Genomic DNA, 17674 nt, shown 5'->3' on the forward strand with positions numbered 1-17674 from the left:
CTATTACTTCCCTTCTGTATTGCCTAGCTCTCCCAATTATTTACACTGTTGTCCACATTTACCACTAGCCATCACTCACACTATCCTTTCATTCCAATCATTTCTGCCGTTGTACAATCGCTACCTCAACTCTACTATCCTGATTCTTCTGTTAACATTCTCACATCTATTCACACACTTGGTCACTTGATTTGAGTGAATGACCATATGACAAAGCATTGAGGACTCTTTAGTCTTACTGAATACAAAAACATCTAACTGATATTCCTGTTATCTATTTTAGTTTTCCATGCTTAAATAAAATTGAATAATTTCTGCTGCACTTCCTGTAACTACAGGTTGCAATTTCCATCCCTCTTACAAGTTTATTAGTCATTTGTTTCCAAAGCAGTTCCTTTTCCTCAATATTTATCATAACCAATAAAATCACCAACTTCAAAAATTTTATTTTGTGTTTTAGCTACTGCACTATTACTGACATTTATTATACTTTCCCTGACAACTTCAATATGGATTCCAGATCAATTTATAAACCTGCAGAATCACCCACAAACATTTCTGTCAGTTTCCCTTTTTGTTTCATTTTCTCCTTTATGTTTCCTTTGAATTGTTGCAAACAGGTAAAAAATGTACTTTATATTACAATAAATCAAGTTTTTATATGCTGTAGTTGAATTTTGGTGGCAATGTTTCAGCTGAATAAAATTGAGAATGGCAGTATTTGAACACAATAATTAGAGTATTCTTGTAAATTTAAGGTACTAACATTCTAATTGATTTGTTACTAAATTTTCTATATTTGTCGAGTACCATATTAGAAAGCAGTAAATTCATATTTTTGTTTAACCTGAAATTAAACACAGGTTCATATTAACTAATATTTTCTATACTCATCTTTCATGTTCTTTTCTTAATTAGCATTGCTGGAAAACATGCTTCTATATGTCAAAATAAAAATGACTGGACTATTGAACCAACAGACAGCAATGTTCGACTGCTTGTAAATGGTGTGCAAGTTACCAGCAAGACTATTTTACATCACAATGATCGGTAAATTTTAAGAATTCTGTCTCCAGAAAAAAATTTGAAAATTTGAATTAAGTTTTCTAATTTAACCTAAATCTAAACTGTAACTCGTGTATTTTCTCATTTTCAGTTGATATGTCAGGTTTAAATGATCTAAAAAAGAGAAAGATATATTTTGGTTTCTTTCAAAATAATCAAAGGCTTGAAGATAGAAATCAGTAACTCTAAAAATGTGCAAATATACAAATTTACCAACTTATTCAATTGATTTCAGCTCTGATTGTCGAAGATTGACAATATAAGAGTTTTAATGTTTATATAATTATCAAATTGAAACAATTATAATTTGGCTGCTTTGGCTACACATGTTTACAGCTGTTATCTATAATCTCCATCACATGTGGTTGTATCTCTCATGACTCTCAAGCAATTATTTTATTATTAGCCATGGTTTTAATTATATTGGAATTCTTTGAGGAAACACTGTCTATGAAAGAACCACAAATGTCAGTTGGTAGACTCATTAGAGCATTTGACAAAATTCCTTGTAGTATTTAGTTACGACCTTCTATGTTTTTAGTTCAAATATTACAGAAGCCAGCTTTGCCTTTCATCCTTCTGGGGTTGATTAAATAAAGAGCCAGGCAAGTACTGAACTTGACTATGCTCTATTTCCAAAGTTTTTAACTTTGTGCCAATGTTATAGCTCCCAATGTAATAGTTACTTATATCTGAACATAGTGTTTGGTGGAAATTCAGTCATCTGCATTGTGCAATTTTCAGCAATTGGATAAGAACTGTTTATAAGATAACTTACTGACCTCTCTAATAACAAAATAGATATGTTTGTTTAATATATCAGTTGGAGTGAAAGCAATTTACAATCTCCACCAGAATGCTTGGTAGATTCAGAAATAAGTATCATGTCATGAAATATTGATTTCTAATATTAGCACCAAGTCACAAATTTTGGAGGCAGAGTATAGTCAAGAGTAAACTAACCCCAGTACTTAACTGGTTCTCTATTTTATTGACAACAAAATGGTGAATAGCAAGGTTGACTTCTGGAAGATCTGGTATATCAACTAGAATTTTTTCAATCTTTTAGTTGGAAGGGAAAGCAGTGATCTGGTTTATTTACAGAGCTTCTGAGAGTAGTAGGAGGTGGGAAGGAAAGTATCCTCAAATCAGAGATCTGGCTTAAATGTTTGTGATTGCATGGATCTGCTAAAGGCATCCAAGGCTAGGTGGTAGTGTTAAACTGGGTGATAGATTGAGTTTACCACCCAGCCTATGACAAGGTTTGAACTCAGATTGCAAAAAAATTGGACAAATTCTGCAGAGTAATCTATCACTCTGGATTGGTACTTTTTAAAATCAATTTCCAGAGGGGTGAAAGGCAAAGCTTACTTGGCAGAATTTGAACTCAGAGCACAAAAAGTCATGACATATACCATGTGGCATTTTATTTAACACTCTAATAATTCAGCCACTTCACTGCCTATATCAACTTGTATTCAATAGAACCAATATACATTCTCACTCTGGTTTTATATTATCCACTCTTGACTAAATACACAACACTGGCAGTTGTCGGGATGACTAATGAAAAACAAGAATTTCATTAAATATAATTCTGGTAAGACAATTCATGAATTGGTTAAATGTATTATATACTAAGGTTATATTCCACAAAGAAACAGAGATCATAAGCTAGTTTTAGTATCCAGAAGAAAATATATTTCTAAAAATGTTACCTCTCACCATTCAGTTACAAAATTGCAAATTCTTGTTAATTTTCTTAACCAATGCTAAACACTTTTAATGGTTTAATCTACGATTACAGGGAACACTATGAAACAATACTAAATAAAACTTTGAACTCATCTAACTGATTTTGTTTTCAGTTACTTTGTACTTTATTGTCAAATGATTTATCTTTCCTCTTCTAATGCAGTTTTTGAAAACCATTGCATTGCTTGTAATTTTTTCTCCAGAATAGTTTTTGGTACAACACAATATTATGTTATGGTACAACCAAAAAGGTCAGCACGGGACAAGACAGCTTATCCAGTTATAACATTTGCAATGGCCCAGAAAGAAATTGGCATTCATTCTGGAATAGATATGAGTAAATGAAAAATTTTCTTAAATTTGTTAATTTTACTAAATAGAGACAATTTTCTAATTCATTTCTTACTGGTTTTAATAATCATACTTTGACCCATTGATTATAGATTCCAAATCCTCTACCAGGTTATGGAAGTTATATGAGGTGGTATCAAAAGGTTTCTGGACTATTCATGTTTAATAAAAAATAACTTATTTACCAAAGTTTTAACATCATCTCCTTTGAAATACCACCTTGTGCAGCAATGCATTGGTCCCAGCATTCCTACCACTTTTAGAATCCGGCCTGGAAGTTGTTTTCTGTAAGCAAGTTGAGTATCTTCTGCAATTCACTCTGGATCTCAACAACGGTATTAAAATGACAACCTTTGAGCTGCGTTTTCATCTTGGGGAAGAGATAGAAGTCCACGTGTGCTAAATCTGGTGATTAGGGCTGGTGTGTGGAAGCGATACAATGTTGTATTTGGCAAGAAACTCACAAGTAGATTATTGTTGGGAAGAATCCAATTCTTTGCACTCCACAATTCTGGTTGCTTTCACTGATTGTCCTCCCTCAAATGCTTCAAAACGTTGCAGTAGAAATAAGTTAGGAGAAAATTAGAGCTCTTGAAAGAGGAGTCCTCAAAAACTGATGCACCCAGTGCATCTTACAAGGAATTAATCTCAGCTTTTGTGTCTCTTTACTGAAAAATTCTTTCTTCAGTATGTATTTTATTTACTTGAAGATATTTTTATCTAGGTTAAACTGATCATATTGTCATAGTAAATTAAAAACTAAACTATTTGACAGAGTAGGTGTCATATTTGAAAGTGAATGTTCTCAAGGTATTTGAGGTTTCTCTATAAAGATTCCTTATATAAAATATGTTGATGGTATGCAGAGAATAATTATTTATCTTGAGTTTAAACATAACACTTAAAATTCTTAAATCTAACAACACACACTATTGCTCCTATTCACAGATACTTTACTGGAAGAAGATTTGCTTGAGATGCTACCAGCCATTGAAGAAGTTAATGCCATCAGTAAAGAGCTTGATGCAAAGAAAGTGTTTTCTTTAATGCTTAACAATCAATCTGAGGTGAGACATTTATTTTCACAAATGAATCATTTATTTCTATTTGAATATTATGGACATATAGGCCATAATTGTTTTATTTGTAATTCACAAGAGTGAAATATCTTTAGAATGTAATGTAAAGTTGTTAAATAACTCCTGATAATCAATGAATCATGTTGATTTGTATTTTAGCTGTAGTCATTCTACTTTTGCTTTGAAGCTTGTTGGTTTAATATTTAGGATGTAAACTTGTGATACTGGTGATATTGACAGGTTGGAGTTTGTTAAAGAATAATTGAGTTTTATATTGATCAGATCAAGCATCACAATCAGACAACCAATGAAGCATTAGAAACATTATTGGGTGGTGGGTGTTAAGATCTGATGAAGTGGAAATATTTCAAGAAGAATTTACACTAACAGTATAACTGTAGGAAAATAATTCAGGGAGAATTCTGCATGTATAAATACAAATATATTAGACTCTCATCAGAGTAATTTAAATTATTCAACAGATTAGGAAATACTCCTTCTGTGGGTGTTTAATGGAGATAACTCCAATAAGATCAGCTGATTGAAAGTTTTAAACGATATAGGCAATGCTTCACAATTTATATGATCAAATAAAACTAGAAAAAGAAATCTCTTACATTAGAATTCACATTCACACTGTTTATTTAAATAGAATTCAAAAATTAATATCTTTAGAAATGTCTATTGTTTCTTCATGTAACAAGTTTCACATGAAGGCAGATTATATTTTTACCCCTTCATTTTTCTATATTTATTTGTTAATATATTTTTCATTTAATATCATTAATTTTTGTTTGTGTTTTTTTAACTGCATACCAATTATAATGTATGCAGTTATTTTTCTTTCAGCTTTTAACTCTATTCTGATTAATTCTCTCATCTCTTTATTTAATGTGAATTTATCAAATTAGCATTTTCATATCATAAAATTGTTGATCTGTCCTTCATAATATAGAAAACTCTTCATTTTTTTTCATAAAATAATTGAAATGTTTTCTTGTCATTTGAAAATATTTTAAAGCTGTTATATAGTTATTGGTCATACAATGTTCATGAAAACTATGTGCACAGCCCTTCTTCCATATGAAAATACTGAAAAAAAAATAAATTACATAAATCCTGTCTTCCTGAGTCATTTGAAATTAAGTAATCCTAATAATATAAGAAGGTTATTTTTGAGTAACCTCTACAATCTCTATTCAACAAACTCAATAACAGAGATATATGAAACACCAGGTAGCATTATTACAAATATCATCATCATCTGTCTTCCAGTTAGATAGCTCAAGAGGATCTAATAGGTTGGAAGACTGCTTTGTGTTCCAATATTTGCTTTGGCATGTTTTCTACAACTGGATGCCCTTCCTAATAACAATAACTTTACAGAGTGTGCCGGGAGCACATTTTGTGGTACCAGCACTAATGATGTTATGTAGTTCACAAGACTGGGATTCCCATTGACTGAGTAGGATACAGTAGGGAGGGAGGCAGGCAGCTTCATGCTTGTTGATGAAGGGGCGATGATACCTTATCATATTATACAAGAATGGGTAGGAGTAATTGGTGTGGAGCTGGAAAGAGAGATAAAGATCGTGGTGTCAGGGTGGGCCTTGAGGGAAAACAGGTTCAGGAAACTTCTCTGGCATTGTTATATATGTGCATGCAGTCTGGATGTTGCAAATGAATGGATAGGCACAGGACTAGTTGTGTGGTAAGAAGCTTGCTTCCCAACCACATTGTTCTGGGTTCAATCCCACTGCATGGCACTTTGAGCAAGTGTCTTCTACTATAGCCTCAGGCCAACCAAAGTCATGTGAGTGGATTTTGTAGACGGAAACTGAGCAAAGCCTGTTGTATGCAGATGTATATATATGTATGTATTTGTGTGTCTGTGTTTGTCCCACCACCATCACTTGACAACCGATGTTGGTGTGTTTACATTTCCATAACTTAGCAGTTTGGCAAAAGAGACTGATAGAATAAGTACAAGGCTTACAAAGAATAAGTTCCAGGGTCGATTTGTTCAACTAAAGGTGGTGTTCCAGCATGGCCACAGTTAAATGACTGAAACAAGTAAAAGAAAAAAAATACATTCTGGGTGAAAAAGTCTCAAGAGTTGTTAATGGTGTTGTTGCTTAGCCTAGGACAGACCTTAATTAAACAAACTTCTCATCAAAATCATCCAGTCATGCCCATCCCATCTTTATAAGGTGAAGAACTTTGACTACATCCAATGGATCCTTCCTTGCAAAAGCTGTTGGGATGTGATTAGAGGAAGATTTGGTTGCTATTTCAAGCTAGTTAAGCAACCATATAGAAGGTCCCTCATTAGATAGTTGGCAGTCAATAGTAGTTGAAGAAGAAATATATGGTGGAATGGTGATCTTAATAGATGAAATAAGACAAGACAAAATGAAAAAGAAAGTTTGTGTATCAGATCTACCATATAAAACAGACTGTGATAATAGTGACCATTATGACACTTGCAATCTTGTTTTAAAAGAGGATCTTGTTAGTAAAGAGTTAAGTATTCATGTGAACTTAACTGTTTCATTGTAGATTTTAACAAAGTAGAACACTGTAAAAGATAATAAAATTGGAATTATAAACATAGAAAATAAAATGTTTCAAACAGTTGTTAACATGCTAACATACTGTTAGTTCAAATATTTCCCAGGCCATGCAGGAAAATATTTACAGTATTCAGAGGCTGAGAATATTTTTGAATAATCTAAGAATGTATTGAGGAAGTTATGAATGTTTGGTGTGATTATTGTTTCACTTTTCTCATTGACACAATGCCAGTCTGTTAAGGTTTGTCGCTGATAAAATTCACTGAAATTCTGAGATGATATATAAGTTAAACAATAGCTTTTGCGTAAAATGGAAGAGCATAATCAGTTGATTATTTTATTAAGATGTGAAGTTAACTCTGTCAGGATGTGAGTGTACAATAATAGTGCGATGAACTACAATACAATGTAGTACTCAGAGTGATTGTTTCCATAGCTAGATGCCCTTTCAACAGAAATAATTTACAATAATTTACAAGGCGCAGGAATGACTGTGTGGTAAGTAGCTAGGCCATATAAGGAAAAACTGTCCCCAGGGCCGTGACAAGGTCCTGGAATAGGAAAGTAAGATGCCCACCGCCACTCCTGTGGGGGGGGGGGAGACAATGGAAGTTGTGGAGGAAGTTGCCTCCAAGAAGGGGAAAAGAGGAAAAGGAAAATGAGCAACAATGGCTGCTCACCAAAAAATGTGCAGGCGGCACAGGAGGCAGGGGGACAGTGCCCCCCCCTGCCGTGCCCACCGATGCAGGCCCCTGCTCCCGTAGCCTCAAAGAGAAAGAGGAAAAAGAGGAGCGGAGGACAGTTGGTGGATGTCCCTGTGTCGCCAACTGAACTGCCGGTGGGATGTGTGCCACCGGTGCAAAAGGCTCTGTCAGTGGGAAGTGTGCCACTGACAGAGCAGACAGATACCACCCCCAAGAGAGGATGAGGAGCTTATCCTCCTTTACCTCGAGGGGGGGGGCCTGTCGATGTATTCTTGGATGGCTTGGGCGGCCGAGAACACCCGTTCTTGGCATGCACAAGCAGTCTGAGGTGGCCTCTGCAAGTAGCTGCGGAGGTGGTAACGTATACGGTGTGGCTCATGGTCACAGAATCATTTGATAAAAAGAACTTTGCTTTCCTCTTTGCAGACTCCCAGTTATCAATGTGGTCTGCCCTGCAGGCAGCAAGGCATGTGACTGGGGGTCTGGAAAGAGGAGAGTTGTGAAATGGTTTAATTTTGTAAATTTTGAATTTTTGAAACTTGTTGCTGTATTTGTAATTTGGTAATTTGAAAATTATGAACTTTTTGTGGAAAAAAAGACCAGTGATTTTGAGGGGCGTCCAGTCAGCAGGTGCCAGAGGCCCCTCCTATTTGTATTCATTTTTATTCATTTTATCATTCTCACCTCATTAATGTCTTCATCCAGCCCGCAGCTACTTAGTGTTCTGCTGTAATAGCAAATTAGATGAAATAAAGTAGCTAGGCGCAGGAGTGGCTGTGTGGTAAGTATCTTGCTTACCAACCACATGGTTCCGGGTTCAGTCCCACTGTGTGGCACCTTGGGCAAGTGTCTTCTACTATAGCCTCAGGCCAACCAAAGCCTTGTAAGTGGATTTGGTGGATAGAAACTGAAAGAAGCCCGTCGTATATATGTATATATATATGTGTGTGTGTATATGTTGTGTATCTGTGTTTGTAGCCCCAACATTGCTTGACAACTGATGCTGGTGTGTTTAGGTCTTCGTAACTTAGCAGTTCGGCAAAAGAGACCGATAGAATAAGTACTAAGCTTACAAAGAATAAGTCCTGGGGTAGATTTGATTTGACTAAAGGTGGTGCTCCAGCATAGCTGCAGTCAAATGACTGTAACAAGTAAAAGAAAAAAAAAAGTAAAAGAAAATATTTAACTTCATCTTTCTCACATCTGGGTTCAAGTTCTACCTGAGTTAACTTTGTTTTATTTCTTTTTGTGAATCAAACCAAATTAATACTATACTGTGATTAATATAGTAGAGTCAACCACTCTTCAGCAAAACATGGCTTTAAACATGGTCAAAACAAAGAAAAAGAAGAAGAAAATTAGGTTAAGCGACTGTTTGGATGAGGTATTAAACTATCAACATCTAATTTGTCAGTTCAAATTTACTGAAGGTGTTGTGATTCTGTGCTGTACACTTATTCTGCATTACCTCAGATCTCATATAATTTGAGAATGGGTACCTGCTCTCCTGAAAGTCTACCCACAATAAACTGGCTTCCAGTTTGCTTTGCAAAATAAAACTGGTGCTAAAAATTTAATCTGAAGCTTTAGAAGATATTCATTTTGCTATTAATTTAATCAGCTCATGCTATGTATATCTTGGGGCTTAACTCTGTAAATGAGTCTTAACACTTTCAAGAACAGTTTTAATTTTGGAACTAGACATTTATTCAATGAAGCAAAATTATTGTTACCTTTATCCCAGACAAATTCTGTAAAGTTATGAAAAAAGTCATGTGATATTGCAAACAAAAATTACCTTTCAACTTTTGAGGTGGTTGACATCATCAGACAATTAATTCATAAGAATGAATTTTGCTCAGAAGTATATGAGAAACAGTTGATGGTTTTTGTTACCTTGCTGACCTAATTAGCAGTGAAGGTGGGTGTACCAAAAGCAAAGAACAGAGTAGAGAAAGCTCAGAGAACTGTAGTGGCGCGTGTGGCCGCCATCTTGGGAAGTGCCATTGCGCATGTGCAAGGGACTTGCCGTCAGCGGAAGTACCCGAGCACGCATGCGCAATGCAACAGGTGGAGAGAAAGCAATAGAGTTCGACCTCTTATCCATCCAGCAGCCGTGGCGACAGGACGTTCTTTCAGGCTGTCCCAACTCGACCCGACATGTGGTCGAAGCTTCCTTTGGTATTCTAGCGGCATGCCTGTTCACCCAGGCTCTACACCAACCTAGAATAAATTATTGATCTGTTGTTACCGTTATCCCTCATGTTGTTGTATTTCTGGATTTTAATGATTAATATAAGAACTGGGGAGAGACGGCCGAGCCGTCATATCTCATCCAATTCTTATAGAACTATTACCTCTGGAGGTAACAAATGGAATCTCTCTCAGAGCAAATGGCATATTGCATGATGCTCGTGTCTGAAGTGCAGAAGATTTGTAAAGCTAGAAAGAAATGAAGCAAGCATACTCTACTAGATATGTAATATTTGTGTGCATGAATGATGGAATATCAAATAAACTGAGAATGAAACTGGTATAAAAGTAATCCAATGTCATGAGCAGGAGAAAAGACTGCACTGGCATTGGTGTGTGATGCACACAAATGGTGATAGCTGTAAAAATATGGGGTGAGCACTTAAAGTGAATGGAACCTGTTAAAGAAGGAGATTGAAGAAAATATGGACAAGGTGATGAAGACTGAAACAAGGAGGATAAAACATATGAAGATAATAAGGAAATGCCATCCTAGAGAAAATCCATCCACTATGCAAGCATGGCATGAATGATATTAAAATGGTAGTAGTGATGGTGGATGGGATGTATAACATAGCTACAGTTGAGTCTTTCATTATTATGGTCCTGTTAAGTCTCTTTCTGCTTCTGTCTCATCCTCTTCAATGCCCTCACATCTTTTACTTGCCCTTTTTTTATTCGTTGTACCATACCACCTCTGTTATGAAGGATGACATTAGATCTATCTATTGTCAATCTCCTCTATCACAATTCTTATCATTCTATCTGTCTTTCTCCCATCACAATGCTTGTATCAGGAGAGATTGTATCAGATCTCTTCATACCCCATACACATCTTGTTCTCTCTCTCTCTCTCTCTCTCTCTCTCTCATGAGCAAACATATAGCTGTGGTGACTTCTAGGCAGTATTTGTGTTGGCTGTGTTATAAATATTCATTTAACATTGTGACAAACATCACTGAGTTAGTGGATGTGGTTTTACCTTTCACTGATGGTTGATCTAGTTATTAGAAAGTAATTAATGCCTATCTATCTGTTACAAGAATTTATAAACAGAATAATTTTTTTGCTTATTTATGCAGGAAACCAGTAGTATTGCGGAGTGAATGAAGTTAGCTAAGCAACCTTGAAATGAAATTTGATTTACAAATGTAAAACGTTTATTTAGTTCACAGACCCTGTGTTGGATATACTACTCTTAAAACCATTAAAACCCCTTTATTAGCAAGTTTGATGGGAAAAAAGAATGTGTGTGAGAGAGAGAGAGAGAGAGCATGCAAAACTTGTAACTTTCATTCTTTTTTCTATGATATTTCCATGAAATAATTACAGGTTCAAGTACAGGTTACAGACACTGAAAGTGATATTGAATGGATTTGGTCAAGACAGGAATTTCTTAACCGTAAATACATCATGCAAGAGGTTTATCAACAATTCATTACTGGAGAAAATTGGAAACTTCCACAAGTAAATATTACTTTCTAAATATTATTAACATGTAAAATGTTATCATTTTAAATAAAAGAAATGTTCTACAGAAATGAATTAGAATATTTAAAATATTACAGCCTGTAAAAATGTTCATTTTAATGCAAATATAACTATAACTGTATTGACATTAGCCCTTTGTAAATTAAACCTTCTGACATCTAAACCAAAAATAGATGGAACCAGTTCTATAGGTTACAAAAAAGTATATAAGTATCATTATCTAAAATTTGGTATAAATATCTGAAGCTCAATAAACATAGAAAAGTAAACATATTTTTGAAGAGATCAGCCCTTTCACCTTTCTAGCATTAAAATGGTAGACTGATACCTTGGACTTAAGACAACCTGTCTTAAGTATCCAAAGTATTAACTTTTACATTATTCACAATTCTTGATATTTTTTTTTTTGAAAAAAAAGCAAGAAGGAAAAGCAAAATAAATACATGTGATTTTAAATAAATTGTTTCATAAATTTGTTATAAAATTAGACTTACTATTTTGAGCAATTGTAAACTTTGTAGATTTACTTATTTTTCAGGACAAAGACCCGTTTTATGATGATCCAACTGCTCCTTATCTGATTGGTTCAGTTGAAATTTTTTTGAAATCATTGGCTCATGGTGTAAGTACACTCAATGATTAAGTATCTTAGATGAGCTATGTTTGGTTCATATGTGTCTATACATATCGTATAAATATATATAAAGGGCCTTAGAGTCAACCTAGCTAAAACCAAAATCCTAATAAGTAGGAAGGTAGATAAAACACAAACCCCTTCAGGTAGATGGCCCTGCTCAGTATGTAGAAAAGGAGTAGGTAGTAACTCTATAAGATGTACCCGGTGCAAGCTATGGACACATAAGAGGTGCAGCAACATCAAAGGCAGGTTAACTAGGAAGTTAGTTTTTGTTTGTGGCAGATGTTCAGGTGCAATAAAGACTGTAAACAAACAGGAAACAACTTCTATCTCATTCCAGGGTGAAAAACTAGAGGTAGTCGATAGCTTCCGCTATCTGGGCGACCAAGTTAGTAGTGGGGGTGGGTGCGCTGAAAGTGTAGCTGCTAGAATAAGAATAGCCTGGGCAAAGTTTAGAGAGCTCTTACCCCTGCTGGCGACAAAGGGACTCTCACTCAGAGTAAAAGGCAGACTGTATGACGCATGTGTATGAACAGCCATGCTACATGGCAGTGAAACATGGGCTGTAACTGCTGAGGACATACGTAAGCTCGCAAGGAATGAAGCCAGTATACTCCATTGGATGTGTAATGTCAATGTGAATACCCGTCAGAGTGTAAGTATCTTGAGAGAAAAGCTGAACATTAGAAGCATCAGTTGTGGTGTGCAAGAGAGACGATTGCGCTGGTATGGACATGTGGTGAGAATGGATGAGGATAGCTGCGTGAAAAAGTGCCACACCCTAACAGTTGAGGGAACCCGTGGAAGAGGTAGGCCCAGGAAGACCTGGGCTGAGGTGGTGAGGCAAGACCTTCGTACATTGGGCCTCACCGAGGCGATGACTACTGACCGAGACCTTTGGAACTGTGCTGTGCGTGAGAAGAGCCGGCAAGCCAAGTAAGATCGTTGCCAGTGCCCCTGGACTGGCTCTTGTGCGGGTGGCACATAAGATGCACCATTTTGAGCGTGGCCGTTGCCAGTACTGCCTGACTGGCCTCCGTAGGATTTTCGAGCGAGATCGTTGCCAGTGCCCCTGGACTGGCTTGTGCGGGTGGCACATAAAAGACACCATTTCGAGCATGGCCATTGCCAGTATCGCCTGACTGGCCTTCGTGCAGGTGACACGTAAAAACACCTACTACACTCTCTGAGTGGTTGGCGTTAGGAAGGGCATCCAGCTGTAGAAACTCTGCCAAATTTAGATTGGAGCCTGGTGTTGCCATCCGGTTTCACCAGTCCTCAGTCAAGTCGTCCAACCCATGCTAGCATGGAAAGCGGACGTTAAACGATGATGATGATGATATATAAGTAAATATAAGAGCGATGGTACTATTAAAATACTAGTGGCAAGTGAATACCAGCTGTACAGGCAAATTAATAAAATATATCTACAATATATCTTTTTTTTTTCTTTTTTATTTGTTTCAGTCATTTGACTGCGGCCATGCTGGAGCACCGCCTTTAGTCGAGCATATCGACTCCGGGACTTATTCTTTGTAAGCCTAGTACTTATTCTATCGGTCTCTTTTGCCGAACTGCTAAGTGACGGGACATAAACACACCAGCATTGGTTGTCAAGCAATGCTAGGGGGACAAACACAGACACACAAACACACACACACATATATATATATACATATATACGATGGGCTTCTTTCAGTTTCCGTCTACCAAATCCACTCACAAGGCTTTGGTCGGCCCGAAGCTATAGTAGAAGACACTTGCCCAAGATGCCACGCAGTGGGACTGAACCCGGAACCATGTGGTTGGTAAGCAAGCTACTTACCACACAGCCACTCCTGCGCCTATATATATTTTTGACTTCTTTTTTTTAGCGATATATATATATTTATATATGGGTACATATACTGTGTGTATATGTATATATGTAACCCATGCTAGCATGGAAAGCGGACGTTAAACGAACGATATATATACACACACACACACACACATATATATATATATATATATATATATACACACACATATATATATACACACACATATATATATATATATATATATATATATACACACACATATATATATATATACACACACACACATATATATATATATACACACACACACATATATATATATATATATATATATATATATATATACACATTATATATATATATATATATATATATATATATATATATATATATATATACATGCAAATATACTCACACACACACACACACACACACACACACACACACACACACACGCAGATATATATATGATAAAGAAGAAGAAAAATGCTAGTTTCTTTTTAAATTAGGTACATTTGAATTTTTTTCTATAAATACATTAAAAAATGTTTTCGTTTTACATGTTTCGGTTGTTGAAAAACCTTATCAAAAATGTGTACTAAAATGGAATATGTAGAGAAAAAAAGTTATTAATTAAATTATCAAAATAAACGTTCATAGTGTACTTTTCTTTTTCCCGCATGAGCACGTGGTCATTTAAAAAAATTTTCATGGCATTACAAGTGGTACTGTCTGTGATGGTAAATTACTATTGTCTGTGGATGGTAAATTAAGTACATATTTAGAAAGTTGTTTGACAAAGAGCCATGCTCAAAATGTTACACACACCCTCTTTTTTCCCTTCTTAAACTGAGCATCAACCGAATACATTTACTGTATATGTCCTTCTAGCTTTTGTTGCTTTTATTCTTATTTTTGATTTGCATATGTATATATATGTGTGTGTGTTTATATATATGTATATATATTTATATATATGTATATATATATATATATATATATATATATATATATATATATATATATATATATATATATATATATATATATATATATATATATATGGGTAATAAAAACAAATGGAGCAAAACACATGTTTTATTATGTTCTCCCTGATGAGAAACAAGTGATTATTCCAGCAACCCTTTCTTTTTTTGTGAAATGGCCCTCACTTGCTTCGAAACATCTATGTAGGAATTAAAGGAACTTTCATCGACATGCGTTTTGCTCCATTTGTTGTTATTACCCATATATTCTCAAAATGTATCACGTTAACTCTGTATATCAACCTGTAAATCGGCTGGGATATCTTGTTTTTTAGTGTAATTTTGCTACCCCTGGTAACTATTAACGGATTCAAATTATCAAAAGTTTCAATAACTGAGATAATATTAATACACATAAAATAATATACTATATATATATATATATATATATATATATATATACACATGATTAGATCTAGCTATACAAGACATCAAGTTTAATAAACTATGTAAATATTCTAAAAGAGGAATGAATTGAAATATCTGTATAAAGTTTGGTAGCTTAGCCATGTACATAACAAACACTTTATCAGATTATAATAGAAGATTACTTTGTGTTCAGATAGTTAAATTAAAATATCTTTATGTTGTGCATGGGTAGAATATTAGTTATCAAAGTAATATTTTTGTAGGCCTAATCTCTTACCTGGTTTAAGACCACCACCTGGTCATTGGTGTTTTCAGTAAAGAACACTCTGCTGCAAACATTTGGAATAGGTTTTTAATCAGAAAATATTTTTTTCCCTTCCTTCCAGTTGTCACAAAGATCTATAAAAAATCATGGCTGCTGTCCATCTATTACTAAATAAACTATGGTCAAAACAACTGGATTCCTTTTCTAACAACTAACATTCAGTTGTGATATGTGAGCAGAACTTGCTACTTCACCTGGTTTACTAGAATGAAACATGAACCACTGCATAGCTCATTGAATCACTCTGTGATCTCAATTGTTTCATAAAAGTATTGCTCTCTTACTTTTTGCTATTAACCTGTAGCTATGCTGAGGCACCACCATTGTTTGAAAATACATGTAATTTAAAACAAAAATAGCTAAATATTTTGCTCAAGTGACTGAAGTTAAATTTGAAACCATATCCATGTGGTCAGTATCTCAGAACTTTGACCTTACAATCTTTGTGTCACATGTGTGAAATTATTATAATAGTCAACATATATTATCATTCTTCAGAATATCTTGCTAAATGCATTTGATAATTTTATAACTTAAATTTTTTTCAAGTTTCTATTATTTTTCTGTTATTGTTTCTATTTCCAGATTGATACTAAACAAGTTTCAGATATCATAGATTGTTCTGCTCGTAAAGCTGGAACTATAGAGGTGAGTGGAATGCTTTTGTTAATTGAATTTATTAGTACTATCTGATAATTCTGATACATAGCTTGTCAATAGTTGGCAAAAATTATGTTCCGAAAGAAGTATGCTACATCATGATCTTGACTTCACTTCAAGGCACATAGTCTTTAAAAGTCCACTCCCCTGATCTCTCTTTGGGCCTGTTCCTACATATCTAGAAGCTTGGTTTGTTCATATGGAGATGATCTAAAAGGAATGTCTATTTTAATCGTTTATACAACATCATTATTATTATGATTATAGTCTGTAAATTTCAAGATGGTCAAGGCTGAATGATATGCATTATAATATGATTTTGTAGAAACTTTCTTGGCAGGCATTAGGTAAGGAAGAAAACATAAAGTAATTAAGATTATTTACAACCATTTTCATTAAGTGAAAACCATGCATGGTATAGTTGTTAGTTGAGTCTGAGAATGTGACGGGACATGTTTTCTGTTTCCATAAGTTAAGAGAGATAAGTATTGAAACAAAACTTAATGACTTGTAGAGACGTGGTATTTCATTATGCAACCATAAAATACTATAAAGTGTACTCTTTTACTTGTTTCAGTCATTTGACTGCGGCCATGCTGGAGCACCGCCTTTAGTCAAGCAAATCGACCTTGGGACTTATTCTTTGTAAGCCTAGTACTTATTCTATCGGTCTCTTTTGCCGAACCGCTAAGTGACGGGGACATAAACACACCAGCATCGGTTGTCAAGCAATGCTAGGGGGGACAAACACAGACACACAAATACACACACACACACACACACACACATATATATATATATATACACATATATACAACGGGCTTCTTTCAGTTTCCATCTACCAAATCCACTCACAAGGCTTTGGTTGGCCTGAGGCTATATATAGTAGAAGACACTTGCCCAAAGTGCCACGCAGTGGGACTGAACCCGGGACCATGTGGTTGGTTAGCAAGCTACTTACCACACAGCCACTCCTGTGCCTATGTATTAAATGTTTTTATAAGTCAACACCATGTTCTATTACATTAGCAGTGTTCTTTACATTTTGTCAAGGATATTTCTACTGATTTTTAAAAAAAATTAGTGCTGGCTGTAATTTCTGTAGAAATATCCTGAACAAAATAATATTAAAACAAAGGATAAAATGTTTACTGAAGCATCATTGCAAATTGTAGATGTGCAACAAATGTGATATATCGTTTCAGTCATCTTTTTAGCAGGTTTTGATGTGTGAGATACAAAACAAATTTGATTCAAAGGGTAGGTGGTAAAGTAACTCTGTTCTTTTCAATTAATTCCAAACTTTTATGTCCATCAATCTAACTACAAAATCTAAATTTCTCTCTTTCTCTTTATTACTCCCTCTCTTTTTCTCCCTCATACACAAGTTTACACATATGTATAAAGAATGTACTCTAATTTTACATACACACACACACACACACACAAACACATATACACATGCATGCATACATGCACACACATACATACACACATCTTAAGTTTGACTATTCTCGATCATAGCCACTGCTTCAAGTCTTCA

General features: G+C 35.0%; 1 protein-coding gene across 3 annotated transcripts in view; it reads left to right on the top strand.

Annotated features, from left to right (window-relative positions):
- Window positions 1-17674, top strand: part of LOC106872608 (kinesin-like protein KIF28) — an 85182-nt gene that overhangs the window by 51807 nt on the left and 15701 nt on the right. For all 3 annotated transcript variants that reach the window (XM_014919646.3, XM_014919644.3, XM_014919647.3), the window contains 6 exons: window positions 919-1050; window positions 3024-3157; window positions 4120-4238; window positions 11113-11247; window positions 11810-11893; window positions 16057-16119. In XM_014919646.3, the coding sequence (XP_014775132.1) occupies window positions 919-1050; window positions 3024-3157; window positions 4120-4238; window positions 11113-11247; window positions 11810-11893; window positions 16057-16119 (667 nt within the window). The remainder of the gene's footprint in view (window positions 1-918; window positions 1051-3023; window positions 3158-4119; window positions 4239-11112; window positions 11248-11809; window positions 11894-16056; window positions 16120-17674) is intronic.

This window comes from Octopus bimaculoides, chromosome 9 (genome assembly GCF_046866305.1).
Source record: "Octopus bimaculoides isolate indiv1 chromosome 9, ASM4686630v1, whole genome shotgun sequence".
Taxonomy (NCBI): domain Eukaryota; kingdom Metazoa; phylum Mollusca; class Cephalopoda; order Octopoda; family Octopodidae; genus Octopus; species Octopus bimaculoides.